General features: G+C 44.1%; 1 protein-coding gene and 1 long non-coding RNA gene across 4 annotated transcripts; both read left to right on the top strand.

Annotated features, from left to right (window-relative positions):
* The first annotated feature begins 3,623 nt into the window (after positions 1 to 3,623).
* Positions 3,624 to 6,028, top strand: LOC132674507 (transport and Golgi organization protein 1 homolog). 3 transcript variants are annotated; one of them, XM_081794981.1, is made up of 5 exons: positions 3,624 to 4,106; positions 4,788 to 4,848; positions 4,955 to 4,990; positions 5,073 to 5,140; positions 5,269 to 6,028. In XM_081794981.1, the coding sequence occupies exons 1-5, from the start codon at positions 4,084 to 4,086 to the stop codon at positions 5,489 to 5,491; spliced, it is 411 nt and encodes a 136-aa protein (XP_081651107.1). In that variant the 5' UTR covers positions 3,624 to 4,083; the 3' UTR covers positions 5,492 to 6,028. The 3 variants fall into 3 exon arrangements, 2 of the variants coding, with proteins under 2 accessions (XP_081651107.1, XP_081651106.1); XM_081794980.1 differs by lacking the exon at positions 3,624 to 4,106 and having other exon boundaries at positions 4,137 to 4,848; XR_013554143.2 differs by lacking the exon at positions 4,788 to 4,848 and having other exon boundaries at positions 4,955 to 5,140.
* Positions 6,029 to 6,371: 343 nt separating this feature from the next.
* LOC144615692 (uncharacterized) lies at positions 6,372 to 12,040 on the top strand. The gene is made up of 3 exons (XR_013554150.2): positions 6,372 to 6,937; positions 10,417 to 10,630; positions 11,005 to 12,040. It is a non-coding gene; the product is annotated as an uncharacterized LOC144615692 (long non-coding RNA).
* Positions 12,041 to 12,346: the final 306 nt, after the last annotated feature.

Genomic DNA, 12,346 nt, shown 5'->3' with positions numbered 1-12,346 from the left:
AGACACACGGGAAAGCTAAACTGTTAGGTACACCCACCTGTCAGATCATGTGTCTGTGCCGCTAAAACACTGGGATTATTCGATATAACTGGTTTGGTAACAACCTCAGAAATTGTTTTTATCTACTTTTAGTTAGTTTACAGCAAACAACTACGAAGATCAATAATTTTAAGAAAGAAAACAAAGAACTTGATGAAGAAATATCCACTTGGGAACAGAAGGTAGCATTGCCCTTTCAAATATTTTGTGTGATTTCATTTTGGTTACTTCCACTCTGGGAGAGCATCCTACTGACCTATTTCATGTGTTCTATAAACAGTCCCAATTGAAGACAAGCTTCACAAATATAAAGAGCTACCTCTCTATTTGTGAAAGGAGTCACACATTAGAAGACAGGTTTATCTAGCATTATGCTTTTTTTTTTTTTTGAATTCTGATTCCTTTTTCATGTTTTATAAAACAATGAATTAAAGAAACGTCTTCAGGAAACTAAGAGAGAAAGGAAGTATCTCTCTGATGAAGCTCTTAAATGGAAGGTAAGAATCCCTTCTTTGCCTAGATTGCATTCTAAAAACACAAGTAAAATAATGAATTATTATTACTCATTCAACAGGGTTTGTTAAAGGAGAACATCAAAAAAGTTGAGCACTTTAATGAAATTTAAAGGACACCCTTCAAAGTGTACATGCTACCTTGCTATCTCAGAGAGAGAGAGGAATGTGAAGAATCAGGAAGTGCTAAGACTTGGCTGCTGAGTTTTACTGTAATTGGGCTTTGGAGAGTTTTTGTTCATTGGGTGAGGCGAGCACAGCTATTAGTTTGCCATTTACCACAGTAGAGAGCGGGCCTCTGGGAGTCCAACCTCCTGCGCAGGGACCTGGAATTTCACTACGACCACCATGATGACTTTTGCCATTTCAAGGACTAGAACTTATCTTTTATGTTCACAACTAATTATCACATCATTCAGCTCTGCCCTCTAAGAAATATAGAAAATTCTCAAAGATAGTTGAGAGATAAAGGGCAACAGCTAAAGTGTATAGTCCCTTCCTTTTTTAAAAAAAATTATTTTTAAATTATTCTTTATTATTATTATTATTATTATTATTATTATTATTATTATTATTTTAGTGAGAGAGGGCATGCAAGTGGGAGAGAGAGGCAGAGGGAAAGAGAGAGAATCTTAAGCAGGATGCACACTCAGCATGGAGCCCAACACAGGGCTAGATACCATGATCCTGGAGTCATGACCTGACCTGAAATCAAGAGTCTGACACTCAACTGACTGAACCACTCAGGTGCCTCATAGTCTCTTCATTTCGTAATGCTGAACTGTGAATTTTCAACATGAATGGGGAAAAAGTGTGTGTGTGTGTGTGTGTGTGTGTGTGTGTATGCACACACACACGTATACAGATGTATATAAATATATATATATTCCAACAAGAAAACCATTTATAAGCTATCTGACATGAACTATTTCCCACCATCTTTATCTTCTCCTAGTTATATTTATGCCTCAAGGTCTTTGTTTATTGCAATGCACAATCCTGTTGTGTTAGGTGCACTCAAATTTTTGTGCGATCATTACTTATGGAAAGTGTTTTCTCATATCTGTCTTACTTAAAAACGCAAGATGAAAATGGTGAATTCGAGCATGTAGAGTTGAGAGTCTTGAGGTCCAATAACTGTCAACTGGAAAGTATCCTGTCAGTTGGGGAGAAATCCCCATATTGGTGACAAGGACTTTGCATTGGAAAGGGAAAGAGTGCCTTCCTGCCTTCACGGTTCTTGCCCTTTTCCTATCCACCAAAAACAAGTCTCAGGTCATGTTCACACTTAGAAAGAAAATCCATGTTTTTACAGAAAATAAAAAGGCCCTGGAAGACAAGTGTAATGCACTGAGGTCTGTGAAAGCAACCAAAGAAGGAAAAGTCAAACAGCTGAAGGACAAAGCCGGCATCCTTGAAGAATTCTGTGAAGGAAGAAAAGTGGCTATAGAAGAGTAAAGTGTTCATGTGAGAACTATCACAGGTACTGTTTTATGAATGAATGTGGCAGCCAGTAGAGATAATTAAATTTCTTTTGGAACTGGGTCCAGAGTATTTTTGGCAAATGCATTCAGAACTGTGCCTGTCCTTCTTACCTTGCTTTCTGTCACCCGCATTTTCCTTTCTGTCCTAAGTGCTTGTCACACATTGTGTCATGTATTTGGGGTGGAAGAGGGAAGGTATCAGCAATAATAACATTGATGTCTGGATCTGCTTGGGATCCATTTACATTGGCGCATGGGTTTCAGTCCCATCACGTTGTCTTGTCATCCAGGAATTAGGTCATTTTTGTTCAGGACCACACGTGGGTCAAGAATGTGTAGGGAAAAAATCAATGATCTTGCTGCAGAAACCACAGAAATTTATTTCTGGAAAGTGGGTAGGGGCGCCAGTAGTACTGGATCCCTGCATCAGTTCTGCTAGTGAGATTGTTCACAGCACCAATCCCTAAGGAAGCTGAGTTATTTCCTGTCCCCCGATTTTTTAAGTGCAACTCCTCTGAGTCTTGACCAAAGCCCGCAGCTTCACTAGGGCTCATCTTTGCTGGCCGCCTCTGAACTAAACACGTTTCCTTCTAAGTCCGTGCCCATAAAGTTGTTCAGCTATTTTGCAGTTCAGTTGTCTGTCCCCAAGTTCATTGATGAGTCCTGGGGAGATTGGTTCCCACTGCCAGGCTGGCATTGTCCTGGGCTTCCTTCTTCTCCATCTTGGTCACATGTGTCTTCATGGGGTCATTAGAAATTTGGTGCATTCGCTCACATGTTTCCTCCTTTGTACAGTATTTCCTTTTGTTCTCACGAGGAGATCAGGGCCTTTAGAGTCCCTCACTCACATTGAAAAGGTAATACTTCCTTCTCTTCCCTGGAGACTCAGCTTCTGTTAGTCCTTCCCACACCTGGGGTGGAGCCTGCTCTGTCTCACTGGCATCTTGTTTTTATCATTTCTAAGCTCGTTTGGGGAGCACGTACAGCACCCTGGCCACCTTTCTATTTTCAATCCCTTACAACAGAACCACTACATTCCAGCCACTCCAGAAAGCATTTGTTGAAGGACTGCCTGAGATGCCGGAAGGCAATGCATGTGCCTTTCTCTGTCTAGAGGTTTTGTGTCAGTTTCTAGGAGTCTTTCAGTTTTGCATGTGACTCTTGAATACATCCAGTACCAAGTTGAAACCCTTTAAAGCAACACCATGAACAAAATAGTCCGAGGGCAACACAGCAAACCAGCCTTTCTAAGCATTTCCCACTGCTGCCTTCACTGTCAATGAACTGAGTCTTGTTCAAGTAGATTGGCTCCAGGAAGTTGATAGTTTTCCATCTGAAATCTGTTTCCTGGAGATAAACCCAGACTGTGTGACAGTTCATATCAGGTTCTACTTCAGGAGATGTTGCTGCTCTAAGATTGGCCTTTTCCTCCACCAGGATATGTGAAGGTGGACGCAGGGGTTGTACTTCTGACTCTAGCGATGTCTGGGAGTGAGCTGCAATGGTGGGGAAGCCATATCCTGGAAGGTCGTCTTTCAGGGTGATTGTCTGTGTCAGGGTACAACTTCTGGACTGAGAATCAGTGAGACTAGTGATGATCCCTTGCTTCATCCTAATGGGTATGGGTGGTCACACAAGGTTTTTGACACTGAACTGAAATGAGCCTTCACCATTTCAAACAAAAGACCAGCTCTGGGAAGGCACAAAGTGCAATGTTATTTGATGACTTTATGATGAAGGAGAGGACACAGGTCTGAGAGCAGAGACATGGCAGCAGACAGAGGTTGAATTTTCTTTAACTTAAATGGGGTGTTCAGTTCATTTCTCTGACTGTGTTGTCAGTCTGTGCATTTATGGGCGAGGTGGGGGAAGGGATATTTGCATCTAGGCCTTCAAGAGTGCTGGGAGGTACAAAGGCAGAATTTGTGGACCTTGGCTCCTGGACTGTGTATATGTCTTTCCCATCTTAGGAAGCTGAAAATGACACAGTGTGAACTGGCAGCAAAGAAGAATCAGCTGGCAGCTGCAGGGAAAATGTGAAAATAGCTATGAAAGAAATAAACAAGTACAAGTGAGTTCAGCTACTAATTACCAGCAGCTCATGAAACCTCTCTTCATTTTTTTTTTTGTTTTTAACCTTTTTACAAGATTAAAAGTCTATGTTTAGACTCAACATAGTAATGTAAACAAAAATTCAGAGGACATATGCATAGAGTATTAACAGATAAAAAGGTAAGATTTAGAAAGAACAAAACAATTAACTTCATCAACATTTCCAGATTTCAAGCAATGGCCAGACTGTGTGGAAACTTCATCCATGCCAACGTTCCTAGGGGGTGGTGTCAAGTATCATAATCTGTAGGAAAGCAGCGTGTCTTAGAATGAATCATACCATCAACATGGTAGTGCCATTTCATGGCCCTGGTCTTTGCAACCCTAGGAAACATGGTGAAGATCTAAGTGAAAGGAGGAAAGAGCTTTATGATGAAAGACACTTGTCACATGATGAATTAGGGCACAATTGAAAGTGGGAAGGAATTATGTGAACTCTGAACCCTATGGTCATGGAATGAGTTAGGAAAGGATGGAACAACAGTTTTGATCCCATTGTACATTTACAATCATGTGAAAAGTGTTTCATTTGTAAAATTGTATTAGGGGACAGATAGGAGGATGATGAGAACATGGGCAGATTATTGAAAATCATACCCAATTTTGGGCCTTATCTGACAAAAGCAACTATAACTCACAGGCAACAAAATGGACAAAGACAAGAACAGCTGCAGCAGGCAGAACTCACCTTCAGACACCAGGGACCCTGAGCTCTGCCTGACATATTGAACCCTTAGAACCTCATGTGGGTGAGTGTAGTGGTCCTTGGAATTCCTAAATATGGACTTTTCATTGTTGCTTTCTCAGATCGCAGTTCATGAGAATAATGCTCAGGACAACTGGGTAAGTGTTTCCTTTTTTCCTCCTCTCCCTCTTTCGTGCACAGTCTGGCATGACTGAAGGTGGATGTGTTTTTCTCCCCCAGATCAAGCCTCGGATCTGGGAAAGGGAAATGGCAGAGCAGAGCCGGGAGGTCGCCCGCTTGAAACACAGGTGTGGGAGGGAACGTGACATGAGTTTTTATGGGTGTTTTGAGGGATGACAGCTGTGCTGTTTAGTGTCTAGTCAGAGGACGTGGCATTGCAACTCTTACAGAAGTCCATTCTTTTTCTGTATCCAAGACAGGATGGGATGGAAGGAAAGAGGCTGCTTGAGGGATACAGGAGGCGGAGACCAATGCCTGGAAGTCCAGAGATGCAGAACCCTCCGAGGAGAGGTAAGGGGCACGTGATGATGTGCAGCAGCCTAATTTCTGCGGCAAAGCCTTTTTCTGTGGGTGATCATCGTGTGTCCTGGACAGAACCACAATTACTACCAGGGACAGCAGGTGGTCTGAAGGGGTGACAGGAGGGCATTCTCCTCTGGTGCCCCAGGCAGCGGAGCACCTGTCCCTGTGACTGGTGGAGCTCAGGCCCCTCCCCTGACTGCGGACCCTCCCACCTCCTCCAGCATCCCCTAGCTAAAGAGAGGAGTCTGCAGGGGATGATGGGACATGGGCCTTAGCTTTCTTCCCACCTTGACAAAATGTGAAGACTTTATTTTAGTTTTGTTTGAGGAGAAGTTCATTTCGTTACTATTTTTAACGTTGTCATTTTTATTTTATTTTTTTCTTGAACCATAGCCCTACGTTCCTAAATTCAGGCTCCATATAGCTTCGTCCTCTGATGTTATCAGGGCAAGTCTGCGGCTTCACTGCTAAATACCCATCGTTTTCCTTTTCTCGTTTGTATATTAGTGTAAGTACATTTCCATTCACATATAGTTATGTAATAACTTCCCATGTAGAAGGCAGCTTATAGATAAGCGAAAAGACTGAACAATCCACCTGGAGCCTGAAGAAACATACCCTGGTTGAGCATTCCCTGATGATATACCCCAATCAGTATTTCCATTTACCCTTTTTTTTTTTTTTTTAATTTTTTTTTTAAATTTTTTTTTTCAACGTTTTTTATTTATTTTTTTTGGGACAGAGACAGAGCATGAACGGGGGAGGGGCAGAGAGAGAGGGAGACACAGAATCGGAAACAGGCTCCAGGCTCCGAGCCATCAGCCCAGAGCCTGATGCGGGGCTCGAACTCACGGACCGCGAGTTCGTGACCTGGCTGAAGTCGGACGCTTAACCGACTGCGCCACCCAGGCGCCCCCCATTTACCCTTTTTTTAAGCTCGTTTATTTTGAGAGAGAGAGAGAGAGAGAGAGAGAGAGAGCGCGCTTCTGGGAGGACCAGAGAGAGACGTGGGGAGAGAGAATCCCAACACCGTCAGGGTGGAGCCGGATGCAGGGCTCGAACTCACAAGCTGTGAGATCATGACCTGAGCCAAAATCAAGAGTCAGATGATTAACTGACTGAGCCACCCAGGCATCCTCATTTTTATTCTGAATCTGTAATGAAATGGTGATTTCCCATAATGTATACTGAGAAACCTCTGTTTAAGTGATGACTTCAAGATTGCTAGTTGAGCCTGACCTGTCCACAGTTTTTTGATTAATTACGAAAAACATGAACTAGGGAATGGTGAGGTCTTTATCAAGGTGATGGGATTGTCCCCCTTATCCTTGGGGGTTACCTGAGGCACGTGGGATACCCTCTGCCTCTGGCCAAGAACCTGTGTGTAGGGAACAGTTTAAGATATTGGAGGAACGAGGTGAGGGCTTCTTTTAATTTCACACAGTCCACTAAAATAGAATAAACCTCTATCCCTTCTGGGGTCCTTAGCAGATCCAGAAACTTGTGCAACCTCTGTGAGTTATAGCAGCTCTGACTGTACAAAGAATGCAGACAAGGACAAGGTAAATCCTGGGACCATTCTCAGTCGTAACACTTTCAGGAAACCCTCATCTGTCTGTACAGCACGCTCTCCTGGCCTAGTCTCGTTTTGTGTGTTGTATGATATGTCTGCTTGTTATTTGTTTTCCAAATGCACACTCTTAACCTAGGAGCCTACATGCTTCTCTATTTTCAGCCTGTCATCTTTTTGTGATAAGTTTAGAAGCCCAAAGGGCTTAGAGGCTGAGTACCTTAAGACTTTACCATGTGTTTCTGGAAATAATGAGAGGAGGATGACCCCATATTCCAAACAGAAGTCTCCTGGCCTGGGTCACCCCTTCCAGACCTCAACTCTGTGGGAACAGTGTGGCTGCTGTGTCTTCCTTTCTTGATTCTGGCTAGGAGATTAACCTGCTAGAAAGTCTACCATATTGTTTAAAATTGAAAAATGTGAAACCCCATCATTACTCCAACTTTTTATTTTGTGCCCTGTGCGACTTAAAATTTTTTTTAATGTTTATTTCTGAGACAGAGAGAGACAGAGCATGAGTGGGCAAGGTGCAGAGAGATTGGGAGACACAGAATCAGAAGCAGGCTCCAGGCTCTAACCTATCAGCACAGAGCCCGACGCGGGGCTTGAACTCACAAACCGTGAGATCATGACCTGAGCTGAAGTCGGTCACTCAACCGACTGAGCCACCCAGGCGTCCCTGTGCCCTGTGCAATTTAGAGTGGTCTTAGACAAAGTCATTATCATCACTCATCACCTTCCCGTCTTTGTTGGTAAATGAGTTGTCTGGAATCCTTCCAGCTATAACTTAGGTAAAAATAATCTGAACATTGTGTCCTTCGATTGTGTTCATATGAGCAGTTTCTGGTTGTGTCCCCAGTCACTGTTAGAGCTGATACAGTCTCATGGCACATCCCAGGAGTTTTATACCAGAAATCAAAATACACTTGAATTAATTCTGTCATGTGAATTTTGACCTCTTGTTTTCTGTAGGACTTAATTACTCTGTGTCCTGTAGTATGCTTAAAATCAGAATTCCCTATGAATTAAGATGAACACATCTGAGCTTTGGAGACATTCACCACAAGTCACTTGTTCCTCACAGAAGACTCTCATTCCCCTGCAAGATCCCAGGCATCCTCCACTCCCCAGAGGTCTCAGAGGCCTTTGACAACACTTCAAGAGGGAAGACTCTTTCAGGGAGAGGAGCAGAGGAGACAAAGTGAGGGTCTGGCTGCAGAACTTTTCGCCAGTAGAGGCTGTGATTCCACGAGCAGAATATGAGCCATTTATCTGCACTCAATTTGTTGTGTTCTTAATATACCAAAAACAGAGCATCAGGAGTCACTGCCGAGGAGGGATGCAGGGTGAACTGGGACATAGGTGCCTGCCTGTCTGGAGAATGCGACTTCATAACTATGTAATTACTTCTGTTAACCCTCTAGGACAGAACCCTTGCCATTTTACTTCCGCAGACATGGGCAGTGATGTGTGCTGACAGCAGTTCCACCTCTTGCATCTACTACCCCAAGCTGTAGGTGGTATCCAGTGGCAGAGACAGAGTTTTCAGGTACTGATGCTACTCTCTTGGATCCTGGTGGCAGAGAAGGTGGCAGGTGCTGACACGTTCTCCTCTGGGTTACAGCTGCTTTTGGTATTGGTTCTCTTGTCTGGCATATGCACATAGCTGTCACTTCTGTTCTGCAGGACAGTGTGGATCCATGGGGACCTCCTCCATTAACTGGAAGATTCTGCAGACAAGAACACTAGATGCACCCCCATGGGCTATTCGGCACATCCACCTCCTGAACCTTGGGGGCCCTGGGGCCACCCCGAACGCCTCCACCAGCAACACTTGGTAAGATGATCTGAGCGGTATGAGTTGACTTGTAAAGCACACTCATTTTTGTTGGTGTTAGGTCTTTGGCCAAGGTGCAGAGGTGGTACCACGGACCATTATGATGCAAGGGGAATGTATCTGCCGCCATTACCACATTCCTCGTGTTTCATGATCGACATATCATCTTTCTGTCATTTCCTCCACTCTGTGTTGGTACAGGTGTCTCTTGTGGAGAAGGAATGGGGCTGTATGCAGAAAAGCAGACATAGTGGTTAAGCAGAAATGCCCTGTCTGCGTGCTGGGCTCTGTGATGCATGAGGCACAGCCTCATGTATATCCATCTACTCGAGCCCCAGCCATCCATCATTGTTTGATGAGTGATGAAAACATCTGAATCAAGGCTTTTACAGGTCTTCGTCAGGGTTTACAGGATGGGTCTTCCACTTCTTGGGGATCACCTGAAGGATGAGGTACACCCTCTGCATGTGATTTGTGATCTGACTGGAGCAAAGAGTTTAACTTGTGTGAGGAATGTGAGGAGGGTTTTTTTGTTTTATTTTGTTTTGTTTTGTTTTTAAACCCCCACAGTCTACTCAAATCAGAATAAATGTCCATCCCATCCAGGGCCTTTAGCAGATCCAGAAGCTGGTGTCACTCCCGTGAGTGATACCAATACTGACTCTACCAAAAGTGCGAGAAGTACAAGGGAAATGCTCTGGCCATTTTCAGTTCTAAGTCTCTCCTGACACCCACATCTTTCTGTACAGCACACTCTCCTGCCAATGTCTCTGGTTTCTGGGTCGTATGATATGTCTGCTTGTGTTTTTATTTTCCAAACGCACAACCTTTACTGAATATTTTACGGGCTTCTCTACTGTCCACCTGGCATCTCTTTGTGGTATATTTAGAAGCTAAGTGTGCTTGGGGATGAGGACCTTAGGGCTTTTCCAGTGTGTTCATAGAAATAACCCAAGGTGGATAATCGTACACTCCACTTGGAAGTCTCCTGGCTTGCCTCATTCTTTCTGGATCTCCTCAATGTGGAATCACTGCTCTTGCTGTTCTTCCTCTCCTGTTTCTGTCAAGGGTTTTAATGTGTTCAGAAAATCTGTGAATATCTCTACAATTTGAAAATGTGAACTGCCTTCACTGCAACTTATATTTTTGTGTGTGTAATTTAGTGTGGTCTTAGACAACTTAACTTTCGTATCCGTCAGCATTCAATCTTTTTTTTGGTAAACATGCTGTCCAGAATCCCTTCAGGTGTGCCCTGGGTATGAACATTCTGAACTATAAGATGTGACATACTTGTTGTAGAAAACACGCACTGAAAGTTAAGTTGTGAAGAGAAAATCCAAAATTACCTGTGTGGCAAGTCCCCACCATGGCCTTCCCTTGTATTCATATGAGCAGGTTCTGTTCTGTCCTGTTTCAGAGGTACGGGTAAAACACGGAAATTTACACCAGAAATCAAAGTGCATTTGTGTTAATTTTGTTAATTAGAATTTCAGCTCATTTTTTTAGAGGACAAAAGTCCCCTGCAAATTTTACTCTACTTAAGCTGAGAAGTACCTCTGAAATAAAATAAATTAGCTGAACCCAATTAACATGTATAGGCGAAGTGTTTCTCTAAGAGCATGCTTTCTTTCCAGGTTCTCTGCAGGACCTCAGGATCCCTATCGCTCCATGTGTCTCTGTGCCACTGGATAGCACTTCCAGAGAGGAGGAGACCCTACTGTCAGGAGAGCAGCAGATCAGGCACAGGCGGGGGCTTAGAGGCCGAGCTTTGAGCCACAAGGGCTATGATTCCATGGGTGGAAACTGGGACTGTCATTCCTTCTCATTCTGTAGTTCTTCACATACACAGTAAGCAGCCTTTGTGGTGGAGAGGGATGAAGGGTGGAGGCTGACCGTGGACTTAGATGTCTTCCTATGGGGAGTATGCTATTTTATTAATTTAGTATTCACTCCATAAATCCTCTAGGAAAAGAGCCTTTGCTGTTTTACATTTACAAACATGTGCAAACGCTGGTTTATCCCCATAGCATCCGTTCCACACCCCAAAAGCATAAGTGGAACCCAAAGTATGGGTAGAGATTTTGGCGCTGATGCTGCCCTCTTGGAACCTGGTGGTGGGGAAACTGGCAGGAGATGAACACTGCTTCTTTGGGTTCCCACTTTTTGCTGGTGTTGATGCTTTGCTCTGTCCTATGAACATAGCTTTCCTTTCTGTTCCGCAGGCCATTATGTATGCAAGAGGGCCTGGTCCTTCCCCAGGATCGCCTTGCAGGCTGTCCCCATGGACCACCCTTCACCACCAGTCACGGGCTATGGGCCACCTCCCCCTCCTCCACCAGCTCCTCCACGTACTAAATTTGGTATGATGACCTGAACTGGATGAGTGACTGATAAAGCGTATTCGTCTTCTTTGTGAAAGACTTGGTGGGAATGATGTAGGGATGCTTGTGAGGGCTTGGCCATTCAACTGCAAACCTACCTGAGGACAGTGTCACATATCTCAAGTTTCTCAGGACATAGTGTACAATGGGCTGTGTCACTTCCCTGTAATGAGGTCAGCTGTAGGTTTCTCTTGTCAAAAAGAAAGAGGATTTTTACACAAAGGCAGACGTACCGGGAGCACTGGTGCCTGTCTTAGACACAATGTTTTGAGCTCTGTGAAGGATGAAAGATGCACCCCTAAGTGTAGGTGCCTCAGGTGTCCTGTCTGAAGGGGGGCACATGCATTATATGACACAGACCTTGTGGTCACCATAGTGGAAGTACCAGTGAAGGATCCAGTGCAAAACTGGGGGAACTTGAATCACGCAGGAATAGAAGGGAAGTTGAGCACAGTAAGCAGAGTTTGAGGAGGTGCAGAGGGGAGGGTGCTGGGATCAGTGAGATGCAGTTGGAGGCCATTCCTGGCCACAGCCTGAGCAGGGAGCATGAGGTCCACACGGAGCTGCTATGTGGGATCACTCTCAGTGCACAATTCAGTGTTTATCTCCAAAATGTCAGTGCTGCCAAAGTGTACCTAGGCAATCATCTAAATGGATTGTTTTCTCCCTGGGTTTTCTAAAGGTTCTGGATATTTGTGGGGAAAATGCCCGGCAGATATGGGAAGTTTAATTTGGTCTTACGGAAATGCTTGCCTAAGTTCATATCCCTCAGTGAAACTAAAAGTGAAGAAAGGATCTAGGTCAGCTGAGTGCCTGAACTGGCTTTCAGCCGGAGTCAGACTCCAGTGGGTCAACCTACAATTTAGGGTTGGCCAAGGTGCCACCCCTGCTGGACCCCTGTCATCACCCTGACTACAGCTTTCCATCTCCTCAGACTTCTCTCACAATATCCCAAGGTTTTTCCTGTGTTCCTGCTGTCTCAGCCCTAATACCAGTTCTCAGTGGGACCTACACAGAGCCTCAGCTGTGGTATCAGTGAAAACAGGGGTAATATTTGTTTCCAAGAACATTATAAAAAGAAGACATTAAATAAGTAAAGCCTCTTAAAAATGTCTGGGAAGTGTCCACTCACCCTTCTCACAGTTTCAATTAAGATATCTCCACACAATGATCATCAAAAAAA

The sequence above is a fragment of the Panthera onca genome, chromosome A2 (genome assembly GCF_046562875.1).
Source record: "Panthera onca isolate mPanOnc1 chromosome A2, mPanOnc1 haplotype 2, whole genome shotgun sequence".
Lineage (NCBI taxonomy): Eukaryota > Metazoa > Chordata > Mammalia > Carnivora > Felidae > Panthera > Panthera onca.
This window is presented reverse-complemented; position numbering and strand designations above follow the sequence as displayed.

What these genes read in the sequence shown, in the direction of transcription:
- LOC132674507 (XM_081794980.1), top strand. Translation starts at nt 4,720, where the DNA reads ATGGGCAGATTATTGAAAATCATACCCAATTTTGGGCCTTATCTGACA. An exon ending in AACTCACCTTCAGACACCAG is followed by an intron (nt 4,849 to 4,954) that starts GGACCCTGAGCT and finishes TTGCTTTCTCAG; the next exon opens with ATCGCAGTTCATGAGAATAA. An exon ending in GTCGCCCGCTTGAAACACAG is followed by an intron (nt 5,141 to 5,268) that starts GTGTGGGAGGGA and finishes TCTGTATCCAAG; the next exon opens with ACAGGATGGGATGGAAGGAA.